Source organism: Anneissia japonica, unplaced genomic scaffold (assembly GCF_011630105.1).
Source record: "Anneissia japonica isolate Jap-2015-1 unplaced genomic scaffold, ASM1163010v1 scaffold288288_len553704_cov182, whole genome shotgun sequence".
NCBI classification, from domain to species: Eukaryota; Metazoa; Echinodermata; class Crinoidea; order Comatulida; family Comatulidae; genus Anneissia; species Anneissia japonica.
Window position 1 is genome coordinate 177,857 of NW_022702993.1, and position 17,276 is coordinate 195,132.

Here is a 17,276-nt window from a genome sequence, read left to right on the forward strand (position 1 = left end):
ACATGTAGGCCTGTAAGTTGATGTTTTACTGTAGACTTTGTGAAGTGAATTAAGATATTTGCAATGCAAACCTATGAAATAAACAGAAAACGCTTAACATTAAATAACTGGAAATTATTTAATGAATGGACCTATTATGTAAGGATGGAAAATAACACCCGAGATGATTATAAAATTTGTTTATTATTACATAATCATAGAGTAGAAATTTTTAATATTGAAAATTCTGATGTACAAAAAAATTTATTCCGATGGTTAAACAATTTAACCATCATTTTTAGTTTTCCTAACCAATTTTTTGTTTAATTTATTATTAATAATAATAATATTTTGCCAATTATATAGAGCTCTTAACCAGAGTCTCACAGCGCTTAAAATGTATACCATACTGTAATTTTAAAAAGCGAATAGTATTTTTTTTTTCTATAAATGTACTGGTGACTGTAAATTCGAAAGTTGAAATTGAATGCAGACATAATTTTGTACAAAACTAATTATTGATTTCCAAGATTCATTAATTACGATCCACAATAGGTCAAAAGTCAATTAAAGAAAAGCATGCAGTACAGTACATGCAACAGTTCTTAAATGAATGAACTCACTCATGCATCTCAACCAACTACTATTAGTACTACACTTACGATATTACTGTACCATGTCAGAGTTGAAAACATGTGGATGGATTTTTTAATGGAAACATTCTAAAGAGGTTCTTGAGCATCTACATTACAATGCCTGTTGGCAAGCATCGTATCTTTAACAGATTGTCAAACTGTTTTACACAGGGGGTCCAAAACAGGTCTTCACATATCCCTTCATTAAGCAAGCAAACAAACAAATCACTTTTTATAAATGGACTATTTCTATCTTTAAACAATAATTCTATTATTTCTTTCACCAGATGTTTTCAGCATTAATTTGCAACGATTTTTAAAGCAATTACCTGCTGAATATAATTCATCTTACTGGCTCTACAACTAATTCAGTAAGACTTAGACAAGTCCCAATTGATACTTTATTTCAAGCAAGCCACCAATTGATAATTTACATGACTTCAAAGCAAATACACAATTCTTTCATCAAATTACTACACATTACCAAATCTCGTAACTGAATTTTAATTTATACTGTTGTGGCAATAACATTTTCTCATATTAATTTATTTGATTTAAAATTATCCAATAACTCAATGCACAGTATAGCACTTGCTGTAGTGTATTGAAGTAGATTGACATTTTATTATTTATTATTTTTCAATTGTTTTTGAAATTCCCTTAATAATAGCATGTTCTGGCCATTAATTATGTACATCTTTTGAAGAACACATTTTTAACTACTTTAATGAATTTGCAGACCATTTCGGAATGATTTCCTCACATTTTGCTTTATTGATTTTCAAATATGTTCACATTCATTCCCTGTGTCAAGCCAAATTTCATGGTAATCGCAGAATGTACATTGCCTCTGGTTAACCAAATAATACTGACACAAGATAGTTGATGTCTCGATGAATTGAATGCCGGACTGAAAGATACGTAATGCATTATTAAACCGGCTTACAAATTCAAGTGAATAAGGTATACATAAATATCCCTATGCCATAATGCAGTGATTTTTCATCTCCAAGACCTCACATATGTTTATTGTAATATACAGCCCATGCATTAAATTATGTGGTAATAATTCAGGGAACAGAAGGAAAGCTGGTATTTGGAGAATGTAACATTTTATTTATCGTAAAAAAATAGTAAGAATTCTGATTTTAAGAATGACAAATATTTGAAATGTACATTACTGTAGGACATGAATTTAATTTATCAACTTTCTTTTGTATTTGATCGTCGTTTTATCCGCATTTTGTTTTCCTTCCTTGATGTAAGTATGACAAAAAAAAAGTAATACAAAATTATTTTATGTGTGTGTTAAGTATTATTTTACTTTAATCTTTCTATAGTAAAGTAAAGTATATTTACAATGTAAACTATAATAAACTCTCATTTTAGCCCAGAAAGAGAGGGAAGACAAGCTGTCTTGCATGATCAATAAATCATATTTTTAATGAAGCACATAGAAAAGCACACTTTCAAATTGATCATTATCATTTAATTTCCAGGCAATTGCTTATTCACATTTGGCTACAATAATTGATATACCTTTTGTTCAACTAATCCCATGAGCATAGGCTGGGGAGGCAGGCATATCCATCCCTCCCATGACAGCAGGCTACTGTAGTTCCACTAAAGTGAGTTAAAATACTAAAAATTACCATAATTTTTCTTGGGAATAAAAATTTGGTTCCGCATTCTCAATTTTTTGCACCCCTCCCTCAGTTTCGCTTTCTCAATTTCTGAGCGCCCCCCCCACCCGCACCGAATGAAACCAGCCGATGCCCCTGAACCTCATGATGTAAAAATCATGTCACTCATGAATAATAAAAAAAAAAATTACAAATTTCATTTATCAATTAATAAATTATTCAAGCTTCCAAAAGATTTCAATTTAGAGATATTTATAATTATTGCTTTGAAATCAAACACCAGGTTCATTAAAAAAGAGGGGGTGGAGGAGGAGAAACTGCAATCTTTCCATAAAAAAATTAAAAGTTTCTAGGGGATTAGCATTAAAAGAAGAAAAATATAATTTTTTTAAAGTTCTTTTATTACAAGACGCTTGGCCGCTCACTTTCTGTACAAACAAGTACGATATATTTATATTGGTTGTTGTCTGATAACATTGGTGACAGTATGTAATACAGTAGTCGCCACTGTGCATGGCCCTGCAGAACTCAAGATCTTCAATATAGTAGATTTTTTATGTTACCACTATATACCACCCTTACTTTAAATCATTTGATATAAATGACAGCGGAAAATATTTTCTTGAAACAAATGGATTTGAACTCCAGATTTTCAAGCAAATACTCAACAATACACAGGTGAATGTATTGAATCTTGTGCATGGGGATTTCCCCGCTGTTGCAAGTGTTTCTGTACACAGGTCTGGAACTTCTGATACTATATATTAAAATGTTTTTAATTATCTATAATTTTGTTAATTTCATCAAAATATGTTAAGCACATACAATTAATTTGCTGCTTTTACAATTGTCTTAAATGTTATTTTTATGTAATTTAGTTTTACCATTAGATGGTTTTACAGTGAATAAAAAAAAACTTTAATATATATATGGAATTGGTAAACTAGAAAATGATTATAGAAACGTGCAAAAACCCAGATATAAAAATACTATCAAACAAATAATATTTACAGTACTCTAGCTTTAAATAAATAGTAACTAAATTTCAGTTAACAGTATTGTGATAAATAAATAGAAAAGTATCTAATTATTTAACTAAATTCAGTTAACAGCTTAGTGATAAATAGAATAGTATCTACCGATTAATAAAAATAAACTAATAATAATGACAATAAACTTTATAAATATCATTATTATACTGTAGTATTAATAATAAAAATTTATAATTGAATAATGTTAAAGAACAATAACAATAAATATTTACAGCAATTATTAATTCTTAAAGTCAAATACCGGTACTTGATGCTGCAAGAAAGTATGGCCATGTATAATTTTTTTTTTTTTTTTCCATTTGCCTACTGTAAAGTACAGTAGTTCAATACATTACAGTTATTGGAATAAATCAGAGTATACATCAAGTAAACAAATTCATTTTAAGATTCATGGAAGGTGAAGGAAAAAGCTTAACATTTTTAGTATAAACTACTGCATACAGTACAGTATTACTAATGAATAAAAGAAACGACTATAACTGCATAAATATAACAAAAAATATAAATTTCTTTTTTGTCTACCACCATTTCCACCTGTGCACTTTAATATACTTCAAGCCAATTAATTCCAAAAAATTGAATTTGTTCCTCAAAGGACTTTCTTCTCAAATTACCTTTAATGTACGAAAATGTTTCAAGGACAGGCATTTGTGTATTAAGATGGAAAACACTCTAAGTTGTCTTTTACAATACAAAGGAAATAATTTAACTCCTTCATTATTGTGTTCAATTGATGTCATTCTGCAAGTTTCAACCAACAATTGATTTGCATAATGTCTAATTTATCAATGTTAAATACCCTCATTAGGGAAGCTATATATAACAATAACATTAATAATCTTTCCATTGTTCATTCCATCGCTTTTATTATTTTAAAAATTTACATTACTGTGTTCTACTGTACATTCAATCATATTTTAAAACACTTTTGAAGTTGTAGTATATTTGATGTTTTCGGATTTAAAACCAGGTATGTATTTACGTTTGGAAAGATAAGTTTCAACTTAAAATAAAATAAAACCTTTTAACATTTTAGAAATCACAGTTGCTTATTTCAACATATTAAAGCATTCCTATGAAGAAATGATTCATGTTAATGTCATTTGGAAATATTTCATGTATAGAATGACTTTATAAAAAAAAAAACCTTATAAAAAAGGCTTTTTTAATATGAAACCTTTATTAAATGTAAACACATCAACGTAAAAACATAGAAATAGAGTAATTCATAGCAAACAAAAATTAAACTAAAACGGTCATTGCTTCAAATGAATATTTTATACTTTAAGGAATCATGTTTCACAAAGTACTACTGTAAGAGTCACACCAATGTTGAAAAATTAATATTCATAAACATTTACTTTATTTAAATGGGAAATTCATATGATAAATTGATTTTAGAAAAAAAAATCCTTTCTAAAATTTACAGAAGAGATTGAATATGCAGCGTACCCAGGCAGGTGTTATCTTGCTATCCCTCATTATATATTCACATTTCAATTTTATATTGCCAGGGTCAAAATTATTAATATGTATTTGGGTTATCAGCAAGTGCCAAAGGATATGAAATGAAAAATCTAAGGTAATATTATTCTTCTCTTACATAATATACTATTACTACTGTATTTCTAAAAATTTACAGCTTAAAAAAAAGTCAATATATTAATTTGTAACAAAATTATATCAAATGTAGTACTGTTGATATTATTCATTTTTATAACATAATCCAAAAGGGAGGTTTCCTATATAATTAACTTAGGAATTATTTATGTTTAACATATTAAATGAAAAAAATAAGAGGAACACTATTATTACTGACTTACAGTTAATAAGAACTCAATTAACATACTATATTAATTAGCTCAGGCAGATGTAAATGAGTGCATAGAATATGGCCTATTAATATCAACAAAGGTTTTGACAGACAGCACCTCCGTGTTCTACAATGGATGGAAGATGATTTGCTATTACCACTGATGAATTTCATACCAAATTTCATTCATTTCAACTCAAGTGGGTTAAGCACCTACTTTAATATTACATCAAAATTCTTAATAACAAATGTTATTAAAAATAAAAAATTAAAATCCAAAAGCGTGCATGTATTATTGGGAAGCCTGTGAAGCTAGAGAGAGATGACAGAAACCCAACGTCTCCGAATGCGCAGTGTATGCTTCCAACCAACGGCGATAGTATTACAAATGCGGAATTAAAAATAAATACACATGTGTTTATAAATTATGATAATAATAAACAGAGAGAGTAAACAATTAATTGTATATGTACTTACTAATTCGTCACGAAGTTAAAGAACAACGTTATTTACATCTGATCAAAAGTAAAAGAAAGACAGTAACCAAGACGCGGTTGAAATTTACTTGGTGAGATGGCGATTTCGATATAAGTCAGAATTCTTCTTGGTTGAAGAAAGGCGATCGCACAAAGCCTTAGCCAGGCCTACTGCTTTTCATAAATACGACCACAATAGACCACACGTGCCACTCTCAATAAATTATGATAATTACAAGACCGACAAATACAAATGGTGAATTTCTATCCGAAAAACGAAAATGCTATAAATATATTTCTGAATATGGGATAGAAAAAATAACATTCTACTTACTTATGCAATAAGGTTTTCTGTAAATTCAGCGATATTCTAACAAAAACACAATCGCTTCTAGCTTTCTATATTCAAATTAGATTATATTACCAGGGGCTGATAACCAGTAGATGTTACACGGTATTTCTCCTGGGGCCAAGATAAAAGAGGTCAATTAAAATTAAACATATCCTATGTACATTTTAGATCTACATATTTTATAAGAAAGTTTTATAAAAACTGGATATTTATTTAATTTTTTTGTAATCGCATTTCATATTCTAATCATATTTCATAAGATGATTTCAGCGGAAGAACATTAACATTTTGTAATAATTTAGTATGTATTAACATATGGTTATTGACGTACATGCTCGCGACTCGCGATCGAGTGACCAACCATGGCTGAAAACACGGAAGCGATCGAGGTCTGTAGTTTGTTTACAATACAATAAGTTCGCTGCAAAAAAATATTGTATAGATTTTAATTTTGTAGTGTACATTTATTAATTTGATAATGCTTTACTGTCTATACGATAGTCGTGTGGCCGCCTGCCTTCGGCGTAGCTTATGAAGTATTTCCTAGGCCTAGGCTAGCCTAGTTTTTGGATGGTAGTGCAAGCAGTACCGCACCGCCGGTAGTACATTAATAGACATGCCTGGCCTAGCCTAACATACTGAAAATTTGTAATAAAGCCCTAGGCCTAGGCTCTTCGATCTTGTACCTAATTAATAATATGAAGGCGCTAATGCACTTTAGTACTCCACCCTAATCTTAACCTCAATTCAACTCCAGTCTTGCTATCTCTTAATGTTGAAGAGGGTTTACGTGGAGTTAGGCCTAGGCCTAGCTAGGCCTATCCAGTGGAGGTTTTGTTGGTCCTGATGACTGTATATAGATAGGCCCATACAGGCAAAGGAAAGAGGTTCAACAACAGTGTCCATGATACTCCAGCTAGGCTAGGCCTACCATCCTATCTGTGGCAATGCAGAAAAATCTGCTATTTTCTATTGCCACTGCTGTGGTGTGGAAAAAGTTTTCTATTTATTGGTAGGCCTAGCCTAGGCCTACTGAAATATTGATTGCGAAAGCTGCAGCTTTTCTACCTATCTGCTCTACCTCAGTGTGAAGGGACTTGGTGTTTTCTATTCGCACTGCCAATTAAAGTGTGTAAATTTCTGTTTATTGATTTAAAATAGCCGTGCAAATGACACCTTCACTACCTTTGCATGTCCAATTTCACGTACCAGCATTTTCTGGGTAAAGTCTAGGGTATGAATGATGATGAATGAAATTTGCGATCCCTATAAAGTTGAACAAGATCCCTATAAAGTTGAACAAGTTTTTTTCATAAACAGGTATTTTCTAATAGAAATATGCCTCCAAAATCGGTCCAATTTTGTGTTCAAGGAGGTGGGCTTATACCCGAGAAAGTATGCTAATTTGATTCTTATGACTATGTTTTCTTGACTTTAGGCTGGCATTGGGTATCATGCCTAGCAAAATATACTTATTAGCTCTTATAAATTGTATGCCTACTTAACCTCCTACAAGTCCTATAGTTCAAGTTTATTATTTTGGGACCGAATTTCATATTCTCTACAAAAGATATTTAGGCCTAATATTGACATTATCTAAAGATGATTAGAAATACTGTATATACTCAGGGAGTTGTTATAGTGACTTACTGAATACATTTTTTGTTCCAAACAATTTGAATTATGTCCAAGACATTATGTAATTATATATATATATATATATAAGATGTGTATAAGAAGTTTAGGGAACCCTCCAACTGCCAAAAATGGTGATTTTGAATGAAATAAACTTTTATTTTTGGCTAGTTAGCGCAACCTCCACCCCGAAAATTGTATATTTATTTTTCTTACGTCTCTCCACTCCCCTGAAATCTCCAAAACTAAGGTATATATTTCTTCCTTAATTATGTAAATTTAAAGCATTTTTCAATCCCATTACTAAACTGTTTAATTTATAAATACAAATATTATTATTATTTTCTCCTTTGCCTAGATAATTTTGGCAAAATCATTTTGCTAAATTAAAAAAAACAACAAAATTTTATTTTTATTTTTGTCCTGCCCTTATCCGACGGTCTTTAAAGAAAATAAGTTCGTAAGACAAGTTATAAATCAAATCTAATCATCAAAACATTGATTTTCCTCTTTCTCAGTGTTAAAAACAAATTGAGTTGATTGGCCGAGCAGTTAAGACGGGAACCGTGACATACAGTCATAATATTGGCGCTGGTTTTGAGCAGCACGCTCTACTCTTGTAGGTCCAGTGGCTCCACAATTGGCTTGTGTGCACTTTAATGAACCCAGTACATCATTCAAGAAGAGTACGGGGTTACCCCAGTGCACAGATGAGCAAAGTGTGGCCTGTGGCCACACGCGGCCCTTCAGCGATTTTTTTTGCGGCCCGCGACAATAAATTAAAAACCCTATGTTTGCGGCATGCCAATCAAAATTGTCTAGAAGACATTAAAACTGAGAATAAAGTGATGTAAAAGCAGTGCTTGGGGGTTTTTGGAAGCTCACTGGAAGCATCAAAGTTTGGGTGCGGCCCTTGGTGTTAAATCAAAAATTCACTTTGCCCTCCGACCAATTTTTATGCCCACGCCTGCCCCAGTGTACCGGTCCATTTCCAGTTCCCTGTCCGGCCACTGAAAGAGCGTTTACGTCGTGGCCTATGTCAGGTATCCATCCTACCTGTGAATCCTTATACCACACTACGTAAGCAAGATTATACACACTAGCTACGTAGTGACTCGATATTAAGAAGAAGGAAAAAAAATCACAAAAATGTCTACAAAATAGAATATATTATAGGTCCTTATCAAAAATAATATTATGTATTAATATAATTTCGAGAAGCATTAAATAACAAAATTCAAAGAAGTAGAAAAGGAGACAGCAAAAGGCAAGAAGTCATATAAAGAAACTCTTGCCTTTTACACTTTGGCATGTGGAACAATTGGCTGTCTCACCCCTCCCCTCCCCCTACTCGCTTCACCCCTCATAGGTGAGTTCCCCCTTTGATATTTGACCCTGTGTCAGGCTACTGTCAACTTATCTAGTTTGCATTCTTTTGTTGAATACATTTTTATGAATGATTATTGATTATTTCCACATTGTTTTTATTACGATCGTTTATGTAAAGCTGATTAGCAGTAAGGACCTCAGGGCATGAATTTATGAATTTCAGATTTTTTAATATTTGAGGATAAAAAATGAATAATATTAATTAAAAAATATATTGTAAGTATTTGAAAAAAAAATCAACCTTTACAATTATATAATAAGATATTATAGATTTCTGTTTTATTTGTGATATGATGTGATAAAAAAACTGGGTAATAATTGCATGATGATATGAAATATGTCGTCAGTATGTAGGCCATGAAAGACAGTTAACAATATATAGGTCGAGGGAGGATGCTGAGTTTTATCAATCAAGTGTGGCTGTGACATTTATTTATGTCTGCTTTGCATTTGCGATACTGTTAATGACAATATCGATATCCCTCCACTTGTCATTATTGTGTCTGAAGTCCTTTGTCATTCTTCGGTTTCTCTGTACATTGTTAGTCTTTGCAATCAGTTAAATTAGATAATAAAGTATAGTGCATCTACTGGAAATGGTTAAGACACTAAAGTGCATGTAGTGTTTCTGAATAGTTTTTTTTGACCAATCAAACAATATTATATACAGGGAAGGTTTTTTTTTGCTATCTCTACATATTTCAATGAAATAAAATTGTGAATTATGAATATGAATTGCCCTCGGTCCTAATGTCTGGATCATTAGGGGGAATTTATCAAACTAAGCTAATAATAGTACAGTACCTTGTGCGCATGACAAACTCAACCAAATTTTAAAGTTTAAATGGCATCTGGATAGATTGAATTTGAGGCAAAACTACATGACACCTTCGGGACCTGTTTTTCTTTTTTGACATAAAAACCAGATGACATTTAAGATTTAGCATAACATCTTAATTTATGTACAGTTAGTATATCAATTAGAGAAACTTTGTGAAATTAAAAAAAAACAACCCAAACTTTGAAATAATTAAGTTAACAACTTCAATGAACAGTCCAGTTATTAATTTTTTCAGATATTTATTTTACTTTGTTTTGCATGATTACCACACCAGCAGTTTTAATTGCTATACGATTAGAATTGGAATGGTTTATCCATTGTAAACCTAATAAATTACTTAAATATACATAATAAGGAAAGTAATTTATTTTTTTGTTTATTTTTATTAGCTTAACACCCTTAACACCGTGAGTCTAGATCTTTAATATTGTACAGTACAGTATCTGTCATAAACAAATAGCATTGCTAAACTAATAAATTGATAATGTATACTGAAATAACAAATAATACCCCAGCACTTAATAATGTTGGAATTACAGTATCACTATCAGCATACTTTTTTTTTAGGAACAATACCTCTCATCTGAGGAGGATGAAGAAGAGGAGGAGGATGATGAAGAGGAGTCGGAGGAGGATGATGACGAGGATGAGTCCGATGGAGATGGAGAGAGTACATTCTCAGAGGAGTGTGAAGAACCAAAATTAAAATATGAACGTATTCGCAATGATTTAGAGAAGATATTAGAAAAACATGCAGCAAGTTGTATGGCAGTCCACTCAAAGGTGTGTAAAACTATAGTACATGATGGCTGAGATAGGATTTAAAAACACTAAAAAAAAAAATTAAAAAAAACCCAATTACAAGGAACCTACAGCAGTATCATAACCTGGGGCTAATGCCTGAGCACCCCACTTTTTGTTCAAACTTAAACAAATATAATAGCAGTAAGTAATGAAAATTAATAGCAAGGTAAGTCATAGCCATCAAATATTTCTATACAGCATCCCCCTTTTAAAAATCCTGGATACGCCACTGCCAAGGAGGCCTATTGGCAAGTATGTAAATTCTCCTTTTAGCCAGGGTAGGTCTTGTAACTTGAAGGAAGGATAGTTAGTGTTTTCTGTCAGTTTAGGTTAAAGTCTTCAGTCTTCATAAATTACTCCCAACTAGAGCTTAAACAAAACTTTAATGGGATGGTTTGTTTGAACAATTTTTTTGTGAGGATGGTTCATCCAATCGAAGTTGCTATTTGAGACACTTTATACTTACAAATTAATATACAAAACCTAAAATTAAAACAAGGATAAACAGTAATAAATCTGCAAAAGCTTCTGTTATGCAAAATATATACACTTTGTATAAATATATATACTTTGCTTCCTTCGTTAAATTACTTTTATATCATAGTATTATAAACAAAATAATTGTTAATAAAAGAATTAAATATAAGGAGGGAAAAAGTAAATAAATAAAAAAGAAGTAGATATTTTAAGTTTGGTGCTGCCTGTAATATGCAAGAGGAATATCATTTAATTTAATTTTTATTTTAAAAAATAATTTATGTATTTTTATTTTATTTTTATTGTATTGCTCTAGCAAATACTGTAGAGTCTAATTTGAGCTGTCATGTCATTGATAGCCGTCACACATTAGATGTGAATGAGTAGACAGAGACATTCGCTGTGAAAGCTGGGAGGTTGCTCCAAACACAGATGATAAGAGCATGCATCATCTTAATTTGTTCATACTGCTGTCTAGGTATCTAGATGTTTATACAGAGGGGTTACAGAACCCATTACTGTACTATACATATGGTTATTAATGAGGTTTTTCCACTCAGTGGAATCCCTTGTATAGTGACAGGTGAATAAATAAATCAAAATTACAATGATACATTTACTTCCTCTATAAATGTTTTTTTGTTTTTTTTTTCTGCATTGTTTCTAATTTATAGTTTTTGGCAATGGGAACGCATTGGGGAACTGTGCATGTTTTGGATCACCAAGGAAACAACATTAGTGAGAAGGAGGAAGCCGTTGTGAGTACATCATATATTATAGCTATTGGCCAATTCTGAAAGTCAAATTCATAACTTCTGAATAAGAAGATTAATTTAAATTGGAATTTGTACTTTGAATGGTAAAAATGCTTTAATTAACATGTCAATTCCACTAACGTTTTTGTAATTTACATTTTTGTCAAAGTAAGTAAGTAATAGATGTGTTGATAGTTAAATTCAAGAATATCTCAGAAATTAAAACAATGTGTTTTATGTCCCTGTCCAGACTGTCACATTATATTTGATAAAAAAGCAGGTTGTATGCCTATATACTGTATAGTCATGATGTGCCTATATGGTCATGATGTGGTGTCATCATGACCATATTTAGACATGTTGAATGTTTTGTCAAATCAAATTTGATAGTCTGGACATGGCTTATACCAGGGGTGGATCCCGTAGGGGGCACGGGGACACACCTCACCTGACTGATGGGTCTGCCATGCAAGGCATGTGATGCTATGTCTCGTTTGACGGATGGAATGGATCGATTATTTTATCAGTCCGAACATAAATATGGCGCAACAGGGCGAGGGTTTGTAATCTTAGATTATCTTCTTGTCACTTGTAGTTTTCACAAGAAGATTCTAAAAACTGTGTTTTATTGTTTTCGTTTCCCTTAGCATACAACCACAGTGAACCAGATCAGCTTGGATCAAAATGGAGATTATATAGCCAGCTGCTCCGATGATGGACGGGTAGGAAGTGATTGACATTGGATGAGAATGAAAATGGTAGAATGACAGGTGTGAAGAAAAACGACTGAAACATAATCATAGACGTAATGTTGACAGGCAACAGTGATTGACAGACAAGTGAACAACTGAGATTTTGGTAGAACAGTTGTTCCGTTAAAAAATACGGGCTAGTTATGGATAAATTCCAGAGAAAGAATAGGAAAAAAACCAGTCGTAATGATGAATGAGGTGGATGAAATTGATGGTGGCTGTGGTCATGATGATGACAATAATTTTGGTTATAGTTATGATGATGTTGACAGTGGTGAAGTGATGCTGTAACATGGCTACAATGGTAGTAGTATGATCTGTAAATGATGTTGACTGTATATTAAGTTGATAATCTGATTCGATGTGAGTTTGCATCAGGAAAGTATCATAGGAATAATGTTTTTTTGATCTACCTGACGTGTTATCGTACCAAATACAATACTCAGTATGTTCCCAAATACTTGCAAAAAATTTGCAAGGGATTTGTGTGGGAATCGAACCCACAACATCCAGATAACTAGCCTGGTGCCATAACAACTAGACAACCTAGGTTGCGCTTTGTGACTAGTGTTAAATCCACCCTCCAAGCATCATCTGGTACTGCAAATGCCATTCTGATGTTAGTTTGCATCAGGAAAATATCATGGGTATGATGTTTTGCCATTGGTATTTGTGAACGTACTGAGTACAGTATTTGGTATGATAACACCTCAGGTAGGGCAAAACTTCACTCCTAATTTGATAATCGTCAAGCCATTATTCTGTATAAACATCTGAAAATAACTGAGTTTTTTTTTTACTTGCCTTCAGGTAGCAGTAACTGGACTTTATGAATCTGAACATAATGTTGTGCAGGTGTTCGATTGCCCCATTAAGGTACAAAAGAAATTTTATATATGTGTAGTATGGCCGTTTCAAGGTAAAAAAAAAGTAACTTTTACAAAAATATGAAAGCAGTTACGCTGTTTTGCAATGGGATGGCCGAGCATTTGAAAATACTTTTGTTGTAAGTTACTGGGATCCCAACGTCAATATATATCGACTGTGGTGAAATTTTGAGAAAACTTATTTGGAAAAGGGGATTGGATTCCTTATTTAAAACCTAGTCAAATATGTTATCTACAGTACTCACTGCAAGTCAGATCAAATCAATTCAACTATGATTTAGAGCCTTTACAATCCATAAATTGAGTCAATTGAGAATACTGTAAATAAAGATTATTGGAAAAGGAATTTTTTTCCGAATTTGTTAATGCTGATGAAAAAAAATTATTTTAGTTTTCATTTGAAAGCTTCTTATCGAGTTCATGTACAACATTAATTTTTTCCCAGCCATAGCTGGACATATTTCTTTGCCTTGTGGTTGTATCCACCGTTTTTATCTTTAGGCATGATGTTCGATGCTCTTATATTACTGATTGTACGTGGTGGTAAAAAAACAGGGTCACGAGTAGAAAGCATAGTGACTCATTTCAAATAGAAAATTTTATTTTCAGTTCTGTAGCTAAACATAGATTATCTGTAAATCGTTCCAAATTACTTTGAAAATGAGGATTTGCTGTCCATTGCAGGGATTCGAATGGATATCTCAATTTGGGTTATTAAGATTAATGACAGTTAATGTATTGTGGTATTTCTTTTATTTCGTCAATATCCTGTACTTTGCGTATTATGCTTAGTAGACGAGCATCATGATAACCCATCCACAACTTCCCTACATCATAGCTGTAAGTCATGTCTAAATTTATGGTACTTATAATCATAAAAACTACCATTATCTCCCAGATATGCGTACTGATTTCTACTGTCTATGATGCTGTCAAGTAGGAATAAATTAAACCCTATGCAATGCCTCATCCGTTTGTCATTCGATTACTTTCGTTGTATCTAGTTTCATTGAACATACATATAGCACTGCAGCTCTGAAATGTGTTGTTTCTTTTATAATAGGCTGTGGCTTTAGACCCTAAATTTTCCAAGCCTGGCAGCAGCAGACGATATGTAACCGGGGGAGACAAGGTAAATGCATCATGTGATCAATGATGTAAAGCTAATGAGCTGTGTCTAACTCATGTATTACTTCTTGCATATCACTCCTCTTTTCTTTTTATTAAAGTTCATTAAAGTGAACCTGTTTTGTAGAAAAATTATGAGACAAAAGCCAGGCATACACTTTCAGTTTTTTTTTTCTGTCGGGTTGAAAAGATTTAAGTTTTATTCGAAATCATCATTATTGGTTGGCGGCGGGTTTGCTAAACAAGTCTTACCTAACCAGTACTTGTATAACTTAAATGTAAAGACTTTTATTTTTGGTTTTTAATTATGCTTCAATAGGGATACTAGTTTCAGCCCTTCACTTCCTAGTATTCTTTTTTTATCATTACTATCTTGTTACAATTTTTTACCCCACCCTACAAAAATATAATATTTTATCTCCAGAAATATGTGTATTTCATATAGCACATATCAAATGATAGCCATATGCTGCATTATAATTCCCAGTTGGCTATCAATCTCTGAAAATAAAGTTTAACATTTTTTATCACCGTTAGATAACGTCAGTCATTATCGAATGTTATATGTTTTATAGTATCAAGAAAACTATGTTCTTGTTTTAACACAGTAAATACTTGTAATGCATCCTGAATATAATGCATCTTCACATTGTCATCTCGGCTTATAGATGAATCCAAGAGAACTTTTTTGAACGTCGCCCTCTTTTGTCGACGCCATTACTGGGATGGCATTTCCAAATTTGGAAGATGTTTAAATACACGAAATATACTTAACTTCGATAAATTTTTAGTTTGAAGACTGACGGCTTTATTCAGGTGCAAAATAAAAAGCCAGGTTTCTCACTGGTACTGTGTTTATAACTACACCGCATTGACATTTTAGGAGTAGGCCTAGGTGTAGGGACCTCTCCTGGACTCCCCAGTAATGGTGGCGACCACAGAGGGTGCAATTCTTCTTGGATTCGTCTATAGCACCTGTAGGCATCTGATACTGCCAGTGTTTAGGCTGATGGTAAAATTATTCTACTAAGGATTTCATATTATTTCCTCACCAAATAATGTTTTAAAAAATCATATTGCACTATTTATGTTATTCTTAATGAATTTGGATGATTTTTTTCAAAGTTAATAGAGTTTGTGTGTTGAAATAGGAATCTATTTGTCTTTATGTCATTAATACGACGGATGATTTACTATCTAATCTATAAAGTCAGTTCTAATTCTGTGGAGGTATATGCAATCTGTGGTTATTATTTTTTGTCTCTTTACCTGTATGTAGGTCCCAGAATAATTAGGTATGCTTAAAAATTAAGGTGTTTAATTATCAATCAATTGTTTATATAAAGTAACACAATACAATTTCAAACATTGTTTACTTGGGACACAATTAAGATTATTACAATTCTTAAAATATTGAATATTCATTATAAATGAGGATAAGATATAAACAAGAAATTTATAATATAATATGCAGTTAGACTTTTTTTTTTATCATTTAGATCAATAAAAAGTTCATTCATGTTTAAGCTAATATGATGTTAGTGTAGCCAAGCTGAAGGTCTTTAAACATGAACTAGAGTACATTCGGCCTTTTCATTATCTTTCAGCTGTTGTTACATGAAAAGGGTTTATTTAACCGAAACAAATCAACAGTAATTCATGACGGCGAAGGTCAGATAAGAAATATACAGTGGAGGTCGTGCTTCATTGCTTGGAGCAATGAATTGGTAAGTCTATCAATTATTATTATCGTTAGTGTCACTATGTTCATCAACATCTCATTTTCAGAAATATTGTGTTTAAGCCACCACATGCTTGCATTAAAAGCTATGGCTTGTTTTTTTTTCCCGGGTAAAACATACCATTGATAACCCATAAATGTCAAAAATCTTATTTCCAGTGGAGTTGATATTAAATGAGACGCTATACCAGGAGGCAATGTCTTTCTCTTTTCAAAGATTAGACATTTTTTAACCTGCACATGGGCCATAATGCACATACAACCAATGACTAGGCTGCATACTTTAACCTGCACATGGGTCATATGTGTCATAATTTATAATTCATAATTCACTTTATTACAATCGTATAACAGATTGGATAATACTGAATATTCTAATAGGAATGGAATATGAAACAAAAACCCAACAAGCTGAACATCAGTAAAAGTGTAAAATCGTAAAAAAAAAAATTATTAATTCTAGAAAAATGTAGTGATTTAAATTTAAATAAAGATATAACAGCAAATTTTAATTGTTTAAAAATATTTATAATATTTTCTCTGAAATTAGAATTATTGTACTGAAATAAACATACAACCAATAACTAGGCTGCATTATTTAACTTGCACGTGGCCCATGTTGCAAAAACAACCAACAGCGTCCAAAAGGAGAAACTTGTTTGTAAGATGTAAAGAGGAGGGTGGGAGAAGGGATGATAATAGAAGTAAAAGTTTTATTTTATTATTTATAAAAATGGTTCTACCAAAGTATTTCGGTAGAGAAGAATAAATAATGATAATGTAAATGGTTGTAGTAGCACATATGCTGTCTAAATCTCTATGCGCTCATGATTAAGATTATTGTCCATTAAAAATACCAGAAATTCATTTGAAACCAAACAGAAGTTAAAGAGTGAACTGAACTCAATTTTCAATAT

General features: G+C 31.9%; 2 protein-coding genes across 2 annotated transcripts in view; one reads left to right on the top strand and one right to left on the bottom strand.

The window, feature by feature from the left end:
• Positions 1 to 5,789, bottom strand: part of LOC117104200 (POU domain, class 6, transcription factor 2-like) — a 42,336-nt gene extending 36,547 nt beyond the window's left edge. Inside the window, exon 1 of the mRNA XM_033244911.1 lies at positions 5,600 to 5,789. The gene's annotated coding sequence lies outside the window, so the exon portion shown is untranslated. The remainder of the gene's footprint in view (positions 1 to 5,599) is intronic.
• A 504-nt stretch (positions 5,790 to 6,293) lies between these two features.
• The window catches only part of LOC117104192 (vacuolar protein sorting-associated protein 41 homolog), a 41,799-nt gene continuing 30,816 nt past the window's right edge, over positions 6,294 to 17,276 (top strand). The window contains exons 1-7 of the mRNA XM_033244895.1: positions 6,294 to 6,339; positions 10,383 to 10,598; positions 11,771 to 11,854; positions 12,499 to 12,573; positions 13,414 to 13,479; positions 14,554 to 14,622; positions 16,226 to 16,345. Of these exons, the coding sequence (XP_033100786.1) occupies positions 6,313 to 6,339; positions 10,383 to 10,598; positions 11,771 to 11,854; positions 12,499 to 12,573; positions 13,414 to 13,479; positions 14,554 to 14,622; positions 16,226 to 16,345 (657 nt within the window). The 5' untranslated portion in view covers positions 6,294 to 6,312. The remainder of the gene's footprint in view (positions 6,340 to 10,382; positions 10,599 to 11,770; positions 11,855 to 12,498; positions 12,574 to 13,413; positions 13,480 to 14,553; positions 14,623 to 16,225; positions 16,346 to 17,276) is intronic.